We start from the raw sequence: 24331 nt of genomic DNA on the forward strand, positions 1-24331 counted from the left end.
GACGGTTCCGCAATAAAACACAAAGGATCTGAACCGCAGACGTTTCAAATTTATAATGCAAAAAAACCTTTTACAATCTACGTTTTCATAATATGCGACTTTATTGTTATTGTCGCTACCATAAATTAAATAGAAAATAGCTAAACTAATAAACAAATAACAATGTTTTCACGATGTTTTCTCAACAACCGAAGAAGATGCATCTATAAATATAATGAAATTGGAGAATATTTTTGTCATATTAAAATACTACCTACAAATTTTACTAAATGCTCGTATATTTGTACATGGTACATATTATAACAAAATAACATTCTTTACAATTATTGTCTGGCTGTTTCTTATGGCTAATCTCTGGATTGGCTAGAGCGATTTTGAAGGGACTCACTGACAGAAAGCTGATGTCAAAAGGAGTAATTAAGTCTCGGGCACAGCTAGTAATAGAAAACAGCTTGAACCCACACTCAACGAAGACAATTCACGTGCTACCAGTGGATTATCTGGTCTTACCTTAATCAAAAATACGTCTCTACCATTCAAAATTAGATACGTATATTCGTCGATCAATAGTTGCATTGATGAATTACGAACACGCTACGCTAAGTCGAGGTCACGATTTTAATTACCTCTCATTCACGAGAATAACTCGTTCAATAATCGGCCTTTGACCTATCGTAGGACATTCGTACGTTTGCACTGAACGCATATTTGTTTCCTAAATAGAAATTACATTACGGTTACCCCCCCCGACTTCGATGATTTATCGATCTCGGCTTCCAAACATTAAATGACGTGACGTGTATCGTTTCTCTGCCAAGTTTTGCATGTTTGTTTCGACTATTGTTTTATTTAATACGGGATATTTTGCCAAGATATACTATTTTTAGACGATTTTCTATTTCGTTAAATAATTAAGATCTCCCAATGTGAGTCAAAAGACACATTATCAGTCAACGACCTCGCATTGTCAATATATAACACATATAAAGAATCCATGAATAAATTAATTTCACAACCTTGTGTGTTTATTTGGGTATGGTTTAAAAAAAAAAAATTCAAAGCAAGTATCAAACGTCAAATAAATCAAAGTATACTTGTATGTGCGTATTTCACGCCTGCTTTACATTACTTTCTCCTCTAAATATGGTAATTTACTGTACATCAAACGATGCATAACGGTTGTGCGATCGGCATTGTTTGTGGGACTCGTATGCGCTGTCCGAACGTGTATTACATTATGTTCGTGTATTGCTTTTGGGAAACTTCCATGAGCCACACCGAACAGGTTCATGAAAGTTGAATATAGCAATACTGATTGTTATAAATGTTGTCTGTAAGAAATATTAACCATTTCTGATATCGCCCATGCGACACCAACCTTGGAAACTCAGATGTTATATCAATTGCACCTGTTATTAAACAGGAATATAACAATACGAATTGCTGCTTAGCGGTAGAATATATTATGAGTGTGTGCTACCCAACGAGACTGGTTTTTCCAAAACCTACAACTAAGTAGTAGTATTCTGCTTTTAAAGGTTATTGTGGGGGCTGAGTGCCTGTGAAAGTACAATGGTCAAAACAAACTAAGTCGTGTTAAAAACTAGTTACCGCCCACGGCTTCACTCACGTTTCAGTGGTTTGGTTATCATGTGTTACTCAAAAGAAGTATCCTATGTCCTTCCTTGCAGTTGAAATTTGCTTCATACCAAATTTCATAAAATTCGGTTCAGCGGTTTGATAGAGAAAGAGCGACAAACAGACATAGTTACTTGGACAATTATATTCTTAGTATAGAAGTATAGTTAAGTAAGCAATAGACGATTCTTTCCCTGGCAATGTATACTGGTGACCTCACCGTAACGTTTGCTTTCTCCTACTAATAAAATAAACTTTATTTATAATCAATAATATATACACTGCGTTATATTCCTTGTTTATGACAATATCGGCATACAATTACGGTAAGGAGTAACAAAACGCTGGGTGGTGATGATAATAAAAGGCAGGCAATACGTGCGGCAATAATCCAAACGAGATAGGTTTTATAAGCCAATCAATCATTTATTGCTTTGTCTCGTCTCCTGCACGTGACCACGTACTCCTTATCTGATAAGGAGCCATAAATTTGTGTCGTAATGTAACATTAATGGTTTATATATTTTGGAATTTATGTTCACTTATATGACTTATTTGTTGTTCGCTGTTTACTGTCGATTGCATATTATTGTTCATATAAATCAAATTGAATAGCATTTCTCATTTAGTTTATGGATTGAAATATACGAGAAGATTCATTTTCAGATCTGATTATTTACAATATGAAGACATGATACGTGACTTTACAATGTCGATGAAAGTTATACCTTTTTTAATTGATTATCATAAATCTATCATCGGTTCTGAATAACATATTAGAGCATCCAGTGATACACAATTTAGTCCTATTTTTAACACCAAGATCATAATAATGCTGGTATAAGATGATTAATATGATACTCTAAAAGTCGTTGAATTTGTAATATCCTTTAATACACAAACTTTTTTCTTAACGTTACTACTAATATATAAGATAACATTAATGAGATAAATATATGTAATAGCAGCCTCGCCATCAGATATTCTTCCGTCAAATAACAGTACTCAGTATTGTTGTGTTCCGGTTTGAAGGGTGAGTAAGCAAGTGTAACTACAGGCACATGGGACATAAGATCTTAGTTCCCAAGGTTGGTGGCACATTGACGATATAAGGAATAGTTAATATTTCTTACGGCTTCATTGTCTATGGGTGATGGTGACCACTTACCATCAGGTGGCCCACACGCTCGTCCGCCAACCTATACCATTAAAAAAATGTTAAAAGCAATAAAAATGTGGTCATATTGAGTAAAATATACATATTTTTTGTATATGTGATCTAGTTACGACTAGTATAATAATTGGCATTTTATTCAACGATTAATTGGAAACATCGGTTCATCTGCAGAAACACTCTACTCGTAAACATACGAAGAGCACTGTAAATATCTAAAGTTGTTTATTGATACAATGTTTCCGGTCGAGTTTATCTGTTATTCGATGTTTCTGCTCTAATTGATCAGAAAATTGGAAAGGTATCAAATGTTACACAACAATTTGATGCTACATCAATGCCAAATATAATTGACGTCGTTTTGAAATTTAAAGGAAGAAGTGCGAATGTTGTTCATTCGCATCATCAAAGAGTCGAGAGCATACGCTCTGATCGATCTGGTGTTAAAATGGCTTATATCAGTAACCCTTAATTTTTATCATAACAGAAATGACGATCAGTAGTTGGTTGTAGGTTGTGATGTTAGCATTATCAACAAATATAAACTGTTTTTTTAAGTATTTGAAAAATGGCAAAATGTGATGCACTTCACTCACTACTTTGATCCTTTTGTCACTAGACAATTGATGTTGTTTTGAAATTAAAAAGGAAGAATTATACGAATGAATAACGATAATGTTCGTTTGTTTACTTCTGTTAATGTGATATCGCGGAAAGCAGGAAAGGTTAGATGTCACACATAAGGAAACAGAGAATGGTACGTGCTCGATTGTATGTACGTCAAGTAAACATTAGGCGTTTATTACCAATAAAATTATTACAGGAACAATGACAAGACTTGAATTAAAACTATCTTAATGGTAGTGTTAGGAGCCGCCATATATTTTAGCGCCAAACGCCAATTTTTAAGATTGGTGCGAATTGTTTCGATCAACATCTCAAAATCTTAGTTCCCAATGTTGATGGGCCATTGGCGTTAAAAGGGATGGCTTATCATTAACTTACCGATTTAGCAGTTCGCTTAATTATTTAAAGAAAAAAAAACAGTGTTGAGATTTCTCGTACAAAATGAATCAGCTAATAAATTGAGTTGTTAGTTGACTTGCAACGCCAGTAAGGTTTTATTTATACATAAACATTTGGTTGTATCTTTTTTTAAACTAGCATCGCATCGTTGACGTCACGACTTTCGGTTTCGAGTAAAAAGTCAACAATTAAATCAGTGTTGTTAAGAAAAACCAGCTCGATAAATACTAAGAGAATGATTCATTTGCGAGGCTAACGTGATCTATTCAAATACTGCGTAATTATATTAAAGAGTTTTTTTTTCTTTTATATCAATATAAAACTTACTTTGTTTCGACGACAAATAGGCCTTGGACAATTGATTGAGAAAATGACCGTCGATAAAAAAAAAAATCTTATATCTCAAATGCTCTACTAATCTTGGTTAATAACATGTTAGGTCCGTTGTCCATGTAGTTATACTAGCTCACTCACTCTTCAAACCGGAACAAAACAATACTAAGTATTGCGGTTCGGCGTTAGAATTAGTCGTATGAATATAAAAGTCATGTCATGATTGATTGTTACAAGTACTGGTATTAACGTAAGCATTATAGATGACGATTTTTATTAGATAGATACAAGTACAGAGGGCCTAGCCAAGTTACATTCGTTTCGTATCGAATGTCTTTCTACAATCGTTAACGCTTCGGCGTAAGCGATTATAGAAAACGATAAGTAGCTAGCCAAATTGACACGACTGAGTCGATCGCTCATTCTACAATGAACTTAGAAAAAACCTACACTTTAATCTATGGTTAGCGTTCTTACTAACGTCAAATTAACATAAAAGTTGCATTTGTAAACTTTATACGCAAGATAAACTCTTGTTTTAATTTGAAATTTGGAAGAATTTGTGATATAATAAGTAAATGAAGTAGGGTGGGTGCATGTAATTAGTAATTCCTTTATGACAATTTTCCATTGCGGAACGTAATTTAACATTACTGTGACTCGAAATTATATATTATTATCCTGCTTAAGGATAAAAGATACCTTAAATGATGTGATAACTTTTATAGAATGGAATATAAATCTTAAGAAAGCCCAGAAGAATTTGCAGCTTTATTGGAATTCATGAAAAGGTACGATAATTATTAGTTATTTCATAAATATCTTTCTTTATTTGAAAATTTCTAATACTTTAACACTTGAAAGTTTGAAACATAAACAATGATGTGATATGCGACACGAACTAATATTACCATTTACGAAACAAACAAAACATAATTGTATTTTATTTTTTACTTATTCAATATACCCTTTACTTTTCTAATAGTTTTAACTTGTTCTAGTTTTGGCAATATAACGAGGCCCCAGCAAGAGACTCAAGGCCGAATTAAAACAGACTGACTGTGGCTGGAATTAGAAGAATTATTAAGCTTCATGTGTGTGGAGTAGTAATAAAGCTAAAAGAAAAAATGTGGAAATACCTTATGGCATAAAAACCACTTTAAAATTATCATTTTACAGTTTTCTATTATTATCATTAATTGACTTCATTGTAATCAATCAGTTATGAGTTTCTTGCTTTGTTTTTTGATTTTTTAATTCGTGAAATTCTTCTTTGTAATATATAAGAAATCCTATTTCACCTGCAGTTTTTTATTTTTGTCCTTATGTACATACCTCTACTAAATTATATAAATATTTTTTAATAATGGATTTTGTTTGATTATAAATGTAAATGTTTTCATTTATATAATAAAAAAATTGGTTGTAATAATAAATTTGTTTTATTATTAAATACATTACATTCAAAATAAAAACTGGACCTGTTTAAAATACAATCACTATACTTATTATTAATAAATACAATGAATAACTTATTATTTAGATAAGATTAATTAAGTAAAAAGTACATAAAAAGTTAATTTGTAATTAGGAAATGTAAAATAAAATCATATCATATAATCATAGAGGTTAAATAAACTAACTATATCCTATTCAATAAACAACTTAGCATGGCTATTCTTAAGATTCACTTTGGTTACCTACAAAGGCAATGGGTGTGGGATCTTGCATAATTTTATCATCTCCATTATCATATGCAGCGGTAAGTGGTTGGTGTGGTGGTAAGACTAGGTTGCAAAGCTATATCTTATAATACACAACATGCCATTTTAAATTTTGATAGCTACATGAGGACAATAGTGAAGAACCCTGTCTCTAAAGCAAAGATCTCCACTGTGCTTTGAGTAATACAAAACAGCACTCTTGAGCTTGCACATGCATTTGAGTGTATCTTCCCTAAAGTCATGAACGGCATTGAGGATAGTTGTCATCGGCCAAGGGTGTTGTGGATATCCAGACTCACCTGAAAAATAGTTTAAAATTTTAGCTAGTCACAAGTAAACTGTTATAGATTGGATGAATTACACCGGAAGAGTCAAAGCTTCTTAGTAACCTTGTAAATTAAAATGTTATGTTTATTAAATGCACCTGATAATTTAAATATTGTAATGTTCAATATTTACTCTTATAAATGCTGTATCTTGTTGAGTTTTCCTATACATGATCCATTTTTCTATGATAGCAGTGGTTCAAAGCATTAAAAACTTCTAATGCATGCATAATCCATTGGGCAAGATGATTGACACCATCATTTCGCTGATCCTTTAGTTAGGAAACTAAATGTGCACAGCACCTACAAAAACACAAAAATTAAGGAAATTAAATTTATGATAGACATGTCCAATAAAACGATATACTATATTATAGAATATTTAATATTGCAATATTTAGTATTTTTTGGTATTTATGATATTATTATTATATATTTATGTACACAAGATATAGAATAATATATATAAACATACTTATACTCAATAATATGTTAAGTGTGAATGAGTTCATTATTACATGAGTAAGTGTTGCGACTGCTGATAGTCCATAATAATTATAAAAAAATTATCAGTCAGATTATGAATCACTTACCTTAACTTTAGAAGGAATCTCTTTTGTTCCTTTTGACGAAATCTTGTGTCGTATCGTTCACGACAAGGGCTTCGAAAATAGTTTTATCTAGCCAAAAGTATTTTCTTCTTGCACTGATGATTTATGTTTTTTTTTACGCCAAAGCCGCACTTTTTCATTACGAGCACACCACAACATATTTAAAGTATGCATTAAAAAGGTAAAAATGTTTTAAAATTAGGTTTAATAAACAAAACACTTGTCGGTCATCATATAAGACGCCATTTTTTTAGCGTTAACTATTGGGTCTTAAAGATCGCTTAGTTATCGATCATAATCTTCGAAATCTTTTCGTCCGCGCTTGTCAAAACTGCAACTTGGCTACCATTTTGTATGGAGTTAGCGATTATCGTTGTAGAAACGATTACATTCAATTCTATCACTTTGAACGATTGTCAACTTGTCTACGACTTTTCTATTCGTTTGTTTTGACCACGTGACTTAGCGTTGAGATGACGTCATGCCCATACATTTGTTTAGTTTTCTATTAGCGATTACGATTGTAGAATGTCAACTTGGCTAAGCCCTCTGATAGCGTATCTTGAAACGGTCTCGGATGAAGACTTGATACATTTTTCAGTGGCTCGGGTGAACGCTCGACGATCGCGAGTCGTTCCACTTCTGAGTTTCATTTATTCATAAGCACAGCGCCAGTCAAGCTACGACCTCCCGTTTGTACGTTTATTTTTATTCATTCAAGGGTCCGTTAAACGTCATAGTACTTTTGAATGCATCAGTGTACTGAAGAGGTTTTTGTTTCCGACACGGCAAAAAATGTATTCAAGTTAAGATGATCGTTAACCTAGTTAAGATTTAATATTGCGATTAAAATATTTATTTATAAGAATAATTTAGATTAAAAAAAAAAATGTTTGACGGACCCCTGTTTTCAAACATAGACTTCTATGTGCTGAGTATTACGGATTCTACTAAGCCATACTTAACTACCTTTTTTTTTAATTTGTTTTCATTTAACAAAATATGTTCCAGTTTTTGTTATAAGGGTGAATGACAATAATCAAAAACGCTTCGTTGTGAGGGTTACTTGAATATAATTGATTTGATTTGACCCATTGTAACTACAGGCACGAGGAATTAAATCTCAGTTATATATGGCGGATTTTTACGGAAAGCCTAATTTTCGCTATGGGGTCATTGTGTAAGGGTATGTAAGGTGATGACCACCTAACATGGAGCAGTCCATTTGCCAGTCCATCTGCTTAGACCGGAAACGAATAAAAAAGATTACATAATTACTGTCATATGTACAGTCAGAGTAAGAAAACCTTCGTCAGTTTTCAAATTCATTCCTTTATCAAGTCTTAAACTCTTAGTACCTTTTGAATCTAAACATCAAATCATTGCGACGTAATATGTCATTCTCGATCGGTAAAGCAGATTATCGCTCGTACTGCAACCTATTCTTACCCCGACTGTACATACATACATACATAAACAGTCTTGTTTCTGTAAAAACGTTCACGGTATAAAACGACAAATTAAAATTGAATCTTCCGAAAGTGACCTTCAGATGCTCTGACGTAATTTCATCTAGAATTTTATAATAATTAATTTAAAAAGCCATTAACTTAACCACTTCTTCTAACATGGTTTTCGTATTACACTCGCTTCCCTCTGCGAATCACTTAGCTCGCCCATCGTGTGCCAGTGGGAGCCTTAATAGTATTTATTGTACGATATATGGAATTTAAAAGCCGCAAGTATTTAAAGGTATCATAATATAAGGTCATATATATATATAAGGTTTTATATGATAGGGATAATAAGGTTAAACGAAGATGGTATTGAAGACAGTAAAAAGGTAAAATCCTCTTTGCGATTATTATATTTTGACGAGTCAGTAGCGCAAACCTTTAGGAAATAGGAAAATTAGTAATTCCTTTAAATTGAGGTACTGCTAATATTATTTTTAAAAATATCTAGACTTATGTTTTATTTTAAATCCTGTGCTAATCATTATCATCATTACACAGTATAAAACAAAATCGTTTACCGCTGACTGTCCGTATGTATGCTTAGAACTTTAAAAATACGGATTTTGGTGCGGTTTTTTAATAGATAGAGTGTGAGAGGAAGGTTTTTGTATATACGTAGACCATATTACGAAATACTGATAATTTTGAAAGTTTCTAATGTGATGTCGTAAATAAACAAATTCTGTAGTATATTTAGTATCAGTATTGAGTCGTGTGAAGCCAGGCCGGGCCGCTGGTATATACATACATATGTAGGTGTATTAAATAATAATTTCTTCAATGCAAAGTTATGGATAACATGATACTATTTATTTTATGGAGTCGTTCCAATTCTCCAATATATCTCCAACGATCTGCTTTGCTGTTATTGATCGTTAGCTTTCAGTTGGAATGTTATGTTATCTTATTTTTCGTATAGAACTTAAATTGAAAGTAAAATCTTAAAAATGAATTCATTTTTGGTTTGTACGGTTATTTTAATAAGCGGGTCGCAAAATCAAAATAAACTTTATTCAAGTGGGCTTTTACAACTAATTTTGAATCGTCATTTAACAATTAAGTGACGCTACCACCGGTTCGGAAAGTAGATTCTACCGAGAAGAACCGGCTTAAAACTCAGTAGTTACTCTTTTTCAACAATTAAAAAATACAATCATATTAATTAAATACAATTATATATATATGTAATGTAATGTAAGCGGAATAGGAAATGACGTATACAATATAGTTGCTTTTCTCGGCTCTAATATGTATGTATCGTACATATAAATCTTCCTCTTAAATTACTCTGCTTTATGCTTAAAACGGTATACATATATTATAATATCTAAGCTTAGAGCCGGCGGGATACGACTTTGTTTCATACAATGTAAGATATCTATATAGTATATCCTAGTAAATACATTTAGAACATCATTCGTACATGTATTAATTATTAATATATAATACATTTATATAGTATATAAAATTCTAATAACAAAGAGAAAACAAGAGTTGCCAAGATATTGTTATAAAATAAGACGAATTGATCTATAATTTGTATTGGACGAATACTAAATGAGATCATAAAATAACATGTTTACATTACATGTATAATTTCGCATGTGTGTGTACACCATGCAGCTGTGTGGCGTCGTATACATATTATACATTGACATACTTTTATTTCGACGAATATAAGTAAATATATAACAATTATTAAAAAAAAATTATGCTTTTTTACTCCTGTGCATTTAATGATGGCTTCAGTATAGATAATGAAAAGGTAACTTAGGTCTATTCGAGTTATCGAGGAATTGTCTAAGAATATCGAAGGTATTTTCTTGGACGGTTAATATACCTTCCAGTGCTATTTACCAGGGACCTGTCTAAACATTGCATAAACAAATGTTTTATTAAAAATAATAAAACATTTGTTTATCCAATGTTGCATCATCAGTTGATCAATTTTTTTTGCGTCATTTTTACTTATATTTAGTATATATTATATTTAGTATTTAAATACTAGTAAAGTTATTAATTGCGGGATATTTACCATGTTTTTATAAATATCCCGCAATTAATAACTTCAGTAATAAAAATAACCATGTTAATTTAAAATCTTATATAAATACTAGTAGTCGCTCGCGGCTTCGCTTGCGTTTAGGATGTTAGTTATCATGTAGGACAAAAAAAGAAGCCTGTGTCCCTTCTTGGATTTGAAGAGTGCTTTATATGAAATTTCATCAAATTCTGTTCAGCGGTTTGATCGTGTTACTATCAAATTTATAATATTAATATAGAAGTATAGATTTTCCTCTTGTATAGGTATATTAGGAAAGGTGTTATGTATTTGAAGTATATACATCGAACGTTTGAAGAGCAATTAGTATTTTGTCAGCGCTTTTTTCAATGATTGGGTTCAGCGCGTATTGAAAGTGCTCGAACGGTAATTGCGTTCATTCTCCCGGGACCGCCTAACGAAAATCCAATTTCCATTCCAGATAGCTCTGAAGGTCTTCAGCTTTGTATTGGATTCCACTTTGCATCTCGCCGACCTAGAAAATTTAACTTTTAATTGAATATTTATAAATTTATAAGCGATTGAGTGTTTTATTCTTTCCTAAAGTTGAACTAGTCGGATATAGTAATTTCCCGGCAACGATATTCAAGAAACGATCAGTTTTAATTATAAAAGTTAAATCATTTTTATATGCTTTGGCAATTTATAAGTTTATATCAGTTGGAAACATTACTAAAGAACATATTATTTAATACAAGATTATATCAAATATATAATAGGCTATTTGACAATGCGAAAAATAAATTGTGAATTATTGTAATCAGTGTATATTACGAGTTTCAAAATGGTTATTTACTAACGAAACTTGAAAATAATACTTAATTTATTCAAAATTCAAAAAATAAAAATGATTTTTTTCAAACATTTGTCACGTGACACAAAACGCTCCTAATTGGCCGGGCTTATGATGAAGTCACTTTGTTGTAAACCTTGCTTTTCTACTATATGTACTACAGATTAAAATACAGCAAAGTGACGTCACCGACCCCTTTGCAGCGCCCTATTGTCCAAGTAGCGTTTTCGCGCGTTATTTAAATATGAAATTTTTAATATGACATTTTTCGGCAAATATGTAATAGAAATAAAAAAATGAACTTTTACTGGGTTCCGTAACCTCTACTTAAAAATATAAAATGGATTTTAAAAACCAGTCTAATAGCCTATTGTATATAACTAACATATGTAACTTTTTATTTTAAATTTAGAAAATACTTTCTCATCGGGTCTTCCCGGTGGTATTTACATGCCAAACCAGTAATAGCTTCACCAATAAATTTTCTAAAAGTCAAATTGACGAAATAAATGTTGATTTTGATAAGTAATTATTTTATTTATTTATTTATATTCGTCAAAAAATAATAATTCACTAGTCCAACGTTTCCGTTCTCGCTGACGGCGCCTGTACAATATCAAAACAAATCTAGTTTGATTTATTGTTATTTATACGAGGAATATTTATAAAATTTCGTCGATAATATAAATAATGCAATAATGTAGACTGTAACATTAGCACGTAAATAAAATTTAATAAAGGACCATACCAAACCTAAGACCATTAATTTGTTTTTGATAAAATATAACTTAAAACCACCATAAAATTAACGACCTCCATGGTCGAGTGGTGTGTACACCGGTTTTCATGGGTACGCCACTCTGAGGTCCCGGGTTCGATTCCCGGCCGAGTCGATGTAGATTACCATTTACCATTAGTTTTCTATGTTGTCTTGGGTCTGTGTGTTTGTGGTACCGTCGTTACTTCTGATTTCCATAACACAAGTGCTTCAGCTACTTACATTGGGATCAGAGTAATGTATATGATATTGTCTCATATTATATTATATTTATTTATTATATATTATATTTATATTTAAAATTATGTTAAAAAAAGTCTCAGTTTTCAGTGGCTGTCTGTCTGTGCTCACCTTTAATTTCATTTGAAGAGCGATCTATGTTGTAAAATTGTCAAAGCGCTCTCGACAATTTATTGTTATAATTTTATTATCGAAGCCAACACAGTAAAATTTTGTAAATTTCTGACTCGGTGTTACAAAGTAATATCGAATCTATTCTCAAATAAAATTTTTAAAATAAATACAGCAATATGAACGAGCTATGTACAATATTTCTTTAACAAAGAACTTAAGCTGTATAAATATAATAATATTACAACGAAAATGATTGTATAATTTCAAATTAAAACCCCCATATTTTGAATGGAAAAGGAACTGTGTTAAACTTTTCAATTTTGTCTCTGTAAATAGGTATTAATGGAAGCTTAATAATATATGTAATATAAATTAAAAATAGTTTTATAAAGGCAGCCTACCAGCGGAGGCAATAAGGCGGGGTGTTATACATTATTGTAATTTTTTTAAGGACTCCATGATAATAATTCTTATGTAAATAATTATTTTGATAACAATGCGAAAAGTGTAATAAAATTATAATGTAAATAACGTTATCTTCGCAGAGGAGGAGTGTTATCACTGCATGGCAAGTTTGGTCGCGTCGAAAGAGAAAATGTTCATCACACAGACCAAACTCCTGAACGAGGTCACCTGGAAGACAGTTATGCAGATAGCTAAGAAGCATGCCGTAAGTTTGATGTTTGCTCTTATACGCCAATTAACATATTTCATAAACACGTGTCGAGATGGCCCAGTGGTTAAAACGCGTGCATCTTAACCGATGATTGCGGGTTCAAACCCAGGCAAGCACCGCTGATACGTGTGCTTAATTTGTCTTTATAATTCATCTCGTGCTCAGCGGTGAAGGAAAAAATTGTGAGTAAACCTACATGTGACAAATTTCATAGAAATTCTGCCACAGGAGGCCTTTAACCCAGCAGTGGGAATTTACAGGCTGTTGTTGTTATTGTTGTTGTTACAAACACGTGTAAAGTCGGTATGAGCAGCTAGTAGCCTTCCTCATCCTTGTCCTTACACGGTATAAAACAAAGTCCCTTACAGCTGTCTGTCCATATGTATGCTTAGATCTTTAAAATTACGCAACGGATTTGGATGCGGTTTCTTTTAATAGATAGAATGATTCAATAGGATTATTTAGTATCAGCAATGCACCCGTGCGAAGCCGGCGCAAGTCACTAGTATCTAAATAAAATTCTAGTGGTTGTCTTTGTTTTCGTTGTGTTTATCTCTGAACTCCACCTTAATGATTGGTCAGTTGTAATGTTTGTGTGTGTGAATAACATTGCTATGTAATATAAAATAAATAAATAAATATGAGACAACATCACATACATTACTCTGATCCCAATGTAAGTAGCTAAAGCACTTGTGTTATGGAAAATCAGAAGTAACAACGGTACTACAAACACCCAGACCCAAGACAACATAGAAAACAAATGATAATCTACATTGACTCGGTTGGGAATCGAACCCAGGACCTCAGAGTGGCGTACCCATGAAAACCGGTGTACCCACCACTCGACCACGAAGGTCGTCAAATATATAATATATCTAAATAACGTATGTTTTAAAATGGAATTTCACGTAGCTATATGGTTACTGTGTGATTTTTTTTCTCGTTTCGCAACATGCCACCTGTCATCATCCATCATCATGCCACATTTCCCCTGTACGATTGCGTTTGGAAACTCCTTTGTTTCAATATTATTGCAACGAATTTCTTTTATGCAGCTTGTAGTAGAGTGACAGAGTAGAGCCGAGATGACCTAGTGGGTAGAGCGCGTACATCCTAACCAGTGATCACGGGTTTAAATCCAGACAAGCACCACTGAACATCCCTGTGCTTAATATTTGTTTATGATTCATTTCGAGCTCGACGGCGAAGGGAAACTTCATCAGGAAATCTGAATGTGTATAATTTCAACGAAATTCTGCCACCAACCCTCATTGCATATGCTCCTAACCTTCACCTCAAAGGAAGAAGAGGCCGTAGCCTAGCAGTGGGAAATTTAGAGGCTGTTACTATACACTATACTAGGAGTCGATCGCTGCTTCGCCTTCCCACTCTTTTTCGTACTCCCTGTCTTTTTCTTTTGTATACGAGTATAAAAAAATATATTTTTAAAACTTTTTTTTTTTAATTTCACGAAATTTTAATGACAGTTTTATTTCGTCTCATTTAATTATTCTTGCACGTTAATTTCATTCGTCGAATCTGTTATTTAATATATGTTATACAGCAAATACACCGAGTGTTCTGCGAAATATATTTTGTCCTTTAAGTTTTAAAATGTTCATACCCATTCGTACGTAAGTATTTTATTGAGAAGCCAAATGTACACAATAAACACATTCCGCGACGAAACATAATATAACCCTTGATAAAATACCTCCACGTAATATGATCGCTTATCATATCATCTCCATATAAAAGGTGGTCTTTAGGTAAATAGTGGTTATAAAATACAACGCTTCATTCGTTCCCTTATCGTATGACGTTTAAAAGAAATTTGAAATTCAAAAACAACTTCATATCTCACGAGTCTAAAGGTATCATCGTATATATGTACGTGTGACGTATAAATAAATAATAAATTACAATCTTGTTATTTCTAGGTGTAGATTATTTTACTTTTTCGTAGATATATACCAACACAAAATTGTCATTTAATATAGATTAAATGACAAATATTATAAATCTGAAAGTAACTCAGTCTATCTGTATGTCTTTGGTTCTCTTTGAGAACATACCAATAAACTGAATATGATGTGAAGCTAATTTAAACTACAAGGAAGAACATAAGCTACTTTTGGTGCCAAACATCTGACAACCAATACCCTAACGCAAGCGTAGCCGCGTGCAACTACAATAGTATCATACTAAATGAAATAAATGTACTTTTTAATGATTAGTCGTATTTGAAACGATAAGTAATTTACTGAAACCCTCCAAAAAAGAATCGCGTGACTTCCATTTCTATAAACCAACGTTATCAGGTAGGTTTTAACGATATGCGACGCACGCAACACTTTTTTTTTTGTAGTTATGTATACAAATAAGGTTCTATACTGAAAAATTAATGTGATAAATAATGTTGTAAGTAATTAATCCGGCTTGAAGGACCATTTTAGGCTATAGATAAATAAAGCAATTACAAAATTTATAATATTTATGAACATACTTTACAACTACACGTATCCACCTGTTATATTTAAACACACTAAAATTGCATATTTTATTATCTGTGGAGTTTGATTTAATGAGCCACATGTTTCACATAAAATAACACACACTGCGCATTTGAGCAAACGCTCGGTATTCACACATGAAACACTAACCTAGGTTTATATTTCATGATGTCACACACGTATTAAATTATTATGATTTGCTATTATTAATCGTCGATAGCAATATCTGGCAGCCAAGGACCAGAGGTCAGGAACCGGTCGTCACTATCGAATCTATAAATTGTTAATGCGTTAGGGTGAACGACTTGGGCACGATCGAAACTGGACTATTTGTTAAGCAATTTATTGATTGTGGCTTCTATGGTAATGTGTTTGTTGTCATTTGGGTCACGTTGTTACGTTTGTTTCATTTTATAAGCAATTTGTTGCTAAAGGCACTTCTTATGCATTCGTATAGATTTTCATTATTGTTAAACAAAATGTATATTCGTACATGTTCCAATTTATATCGCGACATTCTTATTTTAATTTCAGAAAAATAAAAAAAGAAATAACTTGCCATTTCTAATCATTCTATCGCTCTTTCACTACCAAACCGCTGAACCGAAATTTAAATTATTTGAATTTGATGAAAAGCTAATTTGAACTCCAAAGGCAAAAAAGTAGCCGTCCTTACATAGGCTACTTTTTTGCCCAACACATGACAGTTAAACTTTCAGAAAGCAAGCGAAGCCTAATACCAAACTATGCTAACTATAACTAAATACCAAACGTCGTATACGCTTAGAAGCAACTGTTTCCAAATTTCGTACAGCATCGCATCTTGTTTGCAGAAGTCGGCTGCGCAGCACCTGTCGCGACTATCCGGCGCGATCGGTCCTGAACGCATCTACGCCGATTGGCAGTGGTGGATCCTTGCCGCCCTGCCCTTCCCCCATCTCGTACGAGTGCTCGATTGCTTCTTCCACGAAGGAATTAAGGTATGTCTTAAATATATATGGCTAAAAACCTCTTTTTGTGTTGTTACTTTCCTGACCTCATCCTTCAATCTTCAGGTATTCTACAGGGTAGCTCTCGCGATCCTGATCCTATTTCACAAACACTCGACTAACCAGAATTCGGAATGGTACGCTGAAGCAACCAAGAATGGAGTTGATCACGCAGTCGACAAATTCTGCAGGAACATGCCCGCGTCTCCCACCAAACTTCTGAGAACAGCTTTTAGTATAAGAGCGTTAAGGTAAGCTGGTATTCTCTCATCATAAAATTGGAAAATAAAAGAACGGAAATCTTAACAAGTTTTTTATTCTTTCGCAGCTCACAGTACATATCCCGAGTGTTTATAAAGACAGAAATGACGCTCAAATCGAAACAGGTGATAACAGGGTCACGTCTCGTGAGGTCCCGGTCGTCTGACAACCTCCCCACCAGCCAGTCGCAAGTCAACATTCAGATGATGTCTCATACCCTCACAATACGCGAGGTAGGTTCGATGCTGATGTCAATTTAAATGTTTATAATTAATATATAGATTTCGATCTAGCAGGTGCAGCAGAAATATATATTAATGAGGTTTATAAAAATATAACATCAGAACAGATATGATATAAGTAAATAGATAACGTCGACGATGTTATATCGTTACCAATGTAAACAGTTTAAGTAATTTATTGCAAAGTCATTAATCGGTAATGGTATGCTTATTAAGTTGTCTGTGTTAATATTTATGGTTATTGATCTAACTGATGAAGGGAGCGTTCTAACGACACCAGTTGCACTTCCACGCAGTCAAAGAAGTCTAGGTGTATATATAATATGAATTATATAAATATAATATTGTGTATTAGAAATTATTTTACTTGATTTGCAGAGAATGTCTGAGGAAACGTGCAAACAGATGGTATCGTACACGACAACATTAGGCGTGGCTTTCGCTTTTGTTTCTCATTCAATCATTCGGTTGAAATTCTAACACGACTAACTTCAGTTCATCGGATTCCTGTACAAGTCCGATGTTACAGTTCATGAGTCTTAATTTCTTGTAAAATATATACATCCTCTGTCTTCCTTCCTCTTTTCGAATCCACGTTTTTGTTATGTTTCGATCCGTGTAGCGAGATATTTTGTGAATACTTTATCATGTTGTGTTCTATCGATGTTATCATTCGACTCGACACGATTCTCATCAGACAGAAAGACTACACCCCGACAAACAGTTCGAAGTTCATTTCGCCGGCTTTGAATGGATTTTTCTTAATATTTACGTTTTTCTTTGTAAATGTATCGATGTGTTGTTTTATGTAAAGTATTCGAAAATTTTTAATCATACTGTGTTAATTACGTATTAATTTGATTACTTGAGTATCATGGCATGCGTGTGAGATGGTCTGAGACGGTGGTTCCGAGGAAATGTAAGTTATTTGAACGAGTAAATGAAAGCTAGCTTGATATTATTAACAAATGTGATTAGGTTATAGAATAGTGCTGTGACGGCATGTAAACGATTGTTTTGTGTGAGTGCTAACTTTGTGTCGATTTTCCTGTTAGGGCTCACATTCGCCGGGCCCGCGCGCCCTTTCGATGGGCGTTTATCCGATCCAAGCGATCAAGTCGCAGATTCTAGACCAGAGCGAAGTAAGATTACGTAGTGTTGTCACCAAGCAAACCTAAGTGTCGCCCATTATGAGCTTGCGACCAATATCGATGTTTAGATGCACCGCTTGCCTCTATTAGGTGTTTAATTTATTATTATTATTTTATTGAAGCAATACTCCGCTTTCTAAAGTCGTCGAGAAAAAGGTCGCTTCGATTTTTTTTTGTTTTGTTTATGAATTTTATTTTGCATTTGTTGTTGTTGTAAGTGTGCGCGTCGGTTGATTCAGATTTTGTTTATTACGTTCTTAAGTTCACGAGATTTTTGTAAATTTATCAAAACGAATTCAAATGAAATCTGATCAACTCAGGCTAAAGTTTTGCATGATTTCTCAGTTCAGTTATGCTAGTGACGTCATTCCTCTAACTATAAACAATTAGAGTTGTAACATTAGGCCAAGAAAATAAGACTGAGTCATATCATCAGTACATACGAGCGCAGAATCAAAAGCACCCAAGTCAACATTAACAGTCACACCTAAAAGTGAATACGACCACGTTTCGCGTATACGATCACCGTTCGGTACACGTTCATCATCATCCAGGAGTGTTCACAGAGTCCAAGATCCTCTCACCTGGCCCTGTGGTTCCCATTCCCTAACGCGGTGTTCAGCGACCAACGACAGCATTCATCAGACCTCCGTCAGAAGGTTCGCTAGGGATTCATGTATCAGTACTATCTTGTTGGGTATATTTTGGTGGCTTGGTAAAATATATGAGAAATATCTGTTTATATCTCTTTTCACAACGACCACGTCCCTTTTGTGTTAATTCTTATAACATCAATTAAAACGATAACTTAATTAACATCGAACCCACACTATTGACGGTCGTTAATAGTTGGTTGTATGTTTGCCTTATTATTTGTTTTATTTTTCTTAATCCATACCCAAAGATCAATGAGAGATATAAACACACTAATTCTAACGTCACCGCACATATTTCTGGTTGCAAAAGGAAGAGGATTAAATGACACACTATCACCGAATCAGTTCACGTTTATTAATTATCATGTTGTGTTATACTTTTTTTTTTATTCTATTGCTAGCTTCTTCGATTTAGAATGTAGATTTATTAAAATATTCATTAATTTTGTCTGTAATTATATTTTTATATTGTAATTCGAGTCGTTTTCACCATTTTTTTCACTTGTTTTGGTCACCTTTTCTCATTTCATAGATATGCTGTAAAAAAAATGGTCGAAATGTCTCGATTTTGATTCTAGTCTAATAATAATTTGTTAATATAAATTTGCATGTTATGTCGTTTGTCTGTCGTTATTTACAAATTTACTAGATATTGTCTACGTGTTGTATAGATGTTTAGATGTTCTCAAGCACTTGGTACTTGTAGCCGTCACTAATATGATACGAGCAATTTCGTGCCGTTAATATTTATGTGGTCTAAGTAATTTAGTGAATATTTAAATTTTGTATGTCATAGTTATCAAGAGTATGTTTTAAAATTGTTTTATTCTAATGTGTATTGAATTGCGATTTAGTCATGTGTAACAAATCTTGAGTCCAAATGATTGAAATGTGACGAAAACATTAATTATATACATGTACATGGTTTTAGTGTTTGGCATTTTTTACAATATCCGTTTATAGTCCGAGTATCTGTTCGGACTATAAACTGTCGGACTATAACGATCATCACATTGACTATATAGACTTAGATGTTTTAACTATTCGTCAGTAGCTAATTTATCGTCGCTTGGTATTATATCACGCATACAATGTACAAAGCGAGATCATTGAACACAACAGTAATGATTTCAATCATACATTAATCCTGTAAATTAATCGTTTTTTTTTTAAAATATTAATCCAATAACACATTTATATTGCTATGATTAACATGAAACTAGATCAAAGTTCCGTAATGTTTTGATGACAGTAGAAACACACTAGTCTACACTAGACATTTTCAGATGACACGATTAGTGATAGGAAACTAGATGAAAAGTGACTGACACTAGGACTAAATATTCCAGCTTTTCACGCTCTGGTCGTGGTTGCCGGTGCGCATCACAATGTACCAGCCGGTTCTCTTGTACACGACAGAGGAGCACGGTTGTTCGCTGACGACGTTCTACGTGAGGGTCGAACACCATGAGCCTACGCTGCTCATGATAAAGACTTGCAACAATGAGGTGAGGTCCTATATATGTTATAACATCTGCTCTGCCCATAGTAAATATCACAGCTTCGCTTCATTATAATTTTTAGACCTTACATTTGAACTGATTACTTTCGTATGAAGATTTTGGAATTTATATTTCCATTATTATATTATTCTTGGTGGTAGGGCTGTGTGCCAGCCCGTCTGGGTAGGTACCACCCACTCATTAGTTATTCTACCGCCAAATAACAGTACTCAGTATTGTTGTGTTCCGGTTTGAAGGGTGAGTGAGCCAGTGTAACTACAGGCACAAGGGACATAACATCTTAGTTCCCAAGGTTGGTGGCACATTGACAATGTAAGGAATAGTTAATATTTCTTACAGCGTCATTGTCTATGGGTGATGGTGACCACTTACCATCAGGTGGCCCATATGCTCGTCCGCCAACCTATTCCATAAAAAAAAACAAAAAAACCATTATGACTTGAATTATGATTTAAATTCACAATCTTTTATTTTATGTTTAGATTGTTTTGCTATTATCTCATTATTTTTATTAATTTTATTATGTTTTATTATATCAATTATCTTTTTACAATGTCGAATTATGTTTCAATTTCAAAGTAATTTTAGAACACCTATAAAAAAGTTGTCAATTATCCAATTACTTATGATAACTTTTGGTTTATTTTGTATTCTTATTGTACTACTTTTTAGTGTTGGGTAGATAGCCCATTGCTTGAGAAAGGATCACCCATTCTCAAGCAATGGGCTATCTACCGTAACCATGGTCATAATGTATTATAACAAAGCAATATTAATATATTTTCTAGGTATTCGGTGCGTATTGCTCGACGAGATGGTTCGAACGCAATCAGAAGGACGAGCGCGGTAACAGACAGGCTTACTTCGGTACCGGAGAGACATTCCTCTTTAGGTAATGTATTTTTGTCATATTTAATGCTGACGATTCCTTGAGACCTTTTTCGATTAAAGATTTCTTCCGGTTTAATCAACTGTCATAATATATTAATAGTTAACTTTATATGTCAATCGATAAATATAATTGAGATGAAGATTTACATACCCAATCGAAAAACACATGTGATGTAAAAACTCGTTGACCCTTTAGGGGGGTAAATATGAATTTAAGTAATTCCTTATAGGGTAACAATGTTACTATTCTTATAAAAAGAGGTTTACTTTGATAATAAACCAGCGTATTCTACTGGATTACTTTTTTGTTGCTATGAATTCTGAATTCTGAATCCATGTTAATTAAATAGCCTGTGAGATGACTCAAAATTGTTCTGTAAATATATCTTGATTCTGACTGTCAATTATCATCATTACATAGTATAAAAACAAAGTCGCTTACCTCTGTCTGTCCCTATGCATGCTTAGATCTTTGAAATTACGCAACAGATTTGGATGCGATTTTATTTGATAGATAGAGTGATACGAGAGGACGGTTCTCATATTTACGAAACGATTTTTATCTAATATGACAATTAGTAAATACTTTCTTCTCTATGTTTAAGTGACATATTAATGGTGGTTATAATCTGTGATCGACTTTAATTTGTATATTATCTGTTACGTCACTTTTACTAAGTTATTAAAATGCTTTTGATATTTTGTATTGTTTGCACTTCATCGGTGGTGGATATAAGGCATTATTTTCTTCATCTTCATTCTATCAAGCTTTCATTTAATATCAACTGTTACTATTATATTCGACTATCTTTATATCCAAACGATTGAGTAGGAAATTTTTGCTCATATTAAATAGTCTTAACTTTTTAGTACATAGATTCATTTTTATTTTTTATCTATTTAACTTTTTATATGTATTTTATATATTTGTTATGTAATTAATTCTTTATTATTTATATCTCTGTATTATCTATTTCTTTGTTTTATGAAATCAATTGATATAATGTTTTAGTTTTTTTGAATGATTTCGTTAAAGAATTTTCTTATATTATTTTTATATCAATTGGTTTACTCTTGGGTTCTTCGGGTAAAGGCTTTCGTTTCGTTTTCTTCTTCACTGACAACCTCTCACAGTTAACACAACAATACATGTATGATAACACATAACAAATAATTATTGTTTACATATTTTCTTGTTGATATAATATGTTTTTACACATACATTGCTGTCTGACTTCAGTGAAACTTTTCAATGTAAAGTACACGTAGAGCAATGAAACTCTCAACCAAACATTAACGAATACTAACTATTAACTTCTAACTTTTCTTTTATTTTTAATAACACAACAAAGTTTTCTGTATCTCTTCTTTTCTTAATTTTTCTTTTTCTTTTGATATTAATTATAATAATTAAATATACATATAAGTTGTGTACTTTATTCATATTTGGTTTTTATTTATATATTTGTGGATAAACTAATTAGATTAAATATATATATGGTTAGCACCAATTGTAGCATACATTAGAGCAATTAGTAATCAATTGTTAAAATATGAGCTTTTATCTGTTTAGTTTTATCTTTAAATCAAAATCAATCTCATCTAAATAAACTTTATTCAGGAAGGCTTTTACAAGCACTTTTGAATCGTCATTTTACAATTAAGTGAAGCTACCACCGGTTCGGAAAGTAGATTATATCGAGTAGAACCGGCAAGAAACTCAGTAGTTACTCTTTTCCAACATTTAAAAAATACAAAGTCATGTTAGTTAATACAATTATTTAAATTAATATATTCTGCTTGGGAGTCAACAGGTAACTCCACGCTTTTTTTCATCTTTAAAAATACGTCACAGTCAATATATTCACATATTATACAATATTTAATGAAGTTAAGTTTAAAAGGCTAAGGGACCTTTCCTTACGTGCTTCGTATGACGTATTTCAAAATTACAGTAGTTTACGATTCACATCCTATACAAACCTTCGCCTAAACGCCTTTTTAACGTTATATTGGTGATGTCCTTACGAATATATTTGATCAAATTTGAAGAAAATAATTCTATAACTTTTTAAACGATCTTAATCTTTAAATTCAACTGGTTAAAGGCTTTTCATTTTTGTGAACGTACTGACTTTTATATGTATGTATCCCACATTAAATGTAAAGCACTTTGTATTACTAACTTTAACACCTCAATTAAAACGTTAAACATTCAAGTATGGCACTTTGTTTCATATAACTCAATGAACTAGTGTATGAATGAGACAAAAGATGAAATAGCACGAACGAATCTTTGGTCTATTAATTAACATTAAAAATATATGACAGATGCGAGACGGTATGTTTGGTCTATTTAAATTTAATTTGTACGAAATGTTATTCTCAACGAGTGAATGTTTGAAATAAGATGAATTAAGTCTTTATTACATTGAGTACAAATTGGATTTAAATAGTAACAATGTATGTGTTTACACAACCGATCACACTCGAGCACCGTGTCAGACCGCGTTCGCTTGCAGCCTTTACCCGGAGCGCGCCAAGTACCCGTGGGTGGGTTGCTCCATCGGCGCCGACGGCAAGGGCGAGGAGCGGGTATCGCACGCCTCCGAACTCTTCATGGCCGCCGACTCCAAGATGATCACCATCGGAGGAGGGTCAGTCCCCACATGTGCTATCTAAGCCCCCTCTCTTTCAGCCTCCACCCCGCTAGAGCCAAGTACCCCTGGGTGGGCTGCGCGAAGAACGACTCCACAGACGAGGGCGACACGAGGACTACACATGCGAATTCGCTTTTCATGGCCGCCGATAACACGATGATCACTATCGGAGGAGGGTAGGTTTATCTGTAAAGGTTTCGACGGTCGAAGATCATGAGCCCACCTTCATTTGGATTAATATAAACACTCGAAAAATTTGACATTTCTAAAAGGTAGGTGATAAGGTTGCATGTTCAATGGAAGCGAATGACAAGCGATTAAGGCTATTAACAAGGTAAGTAAGGGCAACGAAAGAAGAATACTTCGAACTATAAGGGGGCTATAAAGTATTACGTAAAAAAATTTGGGGGGGAGGGGGAGTCTCGTAAAA

The 24331-nt window shown here is 33.1% G+C and overlaps 1 protein-coding gene and 2 long non-coding RNA genes across 10 annotated transcripts in view; 2 read left to right on the forward strand and 1 right to left on the reverse strand.

The window, feature by feature from the left end:
* LOC124531221 (GTPase-activating protein skywalker) overlaps positions 1-24331 on the forward strand; it is a 92648-nt gene that overhangs the window by 65048 nt on the left and 3269 nt on the right. The window contains exons 5-13 of one of the 8 annotated variants that reach the window (XM_047105722.1): positions 12882-13006; positions 16362-16508; positions 16584-16768; positions 16846-17011; positions 17399-17428; positions 18076-18162; positions 20177-20335; positions 21139-21242; positions 23764-23898. In XM_047105722.1, coding sequence (XP_046961678.1) covers positions 12882-13006; positions 16362-16508; positions 16584-16768; positions 16846-17011; positions 17399-17428; positions 18076-18162; positions 20177-20335; positions 21139-21242; positions 23764-23898 — 1138 coding nt within the window. Of the gene's footprint in view, positions 1-12881; positions 13007-16361; positions 16509-16583; positions 16769-16845; positions 17012-17398; positions 17429-18075; positions 18163-18737; positions 18831-20176; positions 20336-21138; positions 21243-23763; positions 23899-23939; positions 24078-24331 lie in introns of all 8 variants that reach the window. The other 7 variants (XM_047105717.1, XM_047105720.1, XM_047105718.1 and 4 more) reach the window with 7 other exon arrangements.
* Positions 4460-5303, forward strand: LOC124531224. The gene is made up of 2 exons (XR_006966504.1): positions 4460-4962; positions 5173-5303. It is a non-coding gene; the product is annotated as an uncharacterized LOC124531224 (long non-coding RNA).
* Positions 5836-7387, reverse strand: LOC124531222. The gene is made up of 3 exons (XR_006966503.1): positions 6815-7387; positions 6355-6524; positions 5836-6194 (listed from the first exon to the last, which is right to left on the reverse strand). It is a non-coding gene; the product is annotated as an uncharacterized LOC124531222 (long non-coding RNA).

This window comes from Vanessa cardui, chromosome 7 (genome assembly GCF_905220365.1).
Source record: "Vanessa cardui chromosome 7, ilVanCard2.1, whole genome shotgun sequence".
NCBI lineage: Eukaryota > Metazoa > Arthropoda > Insecta > Lepidoptera > Nymphalidae > Vanessa > Vanessa cardui.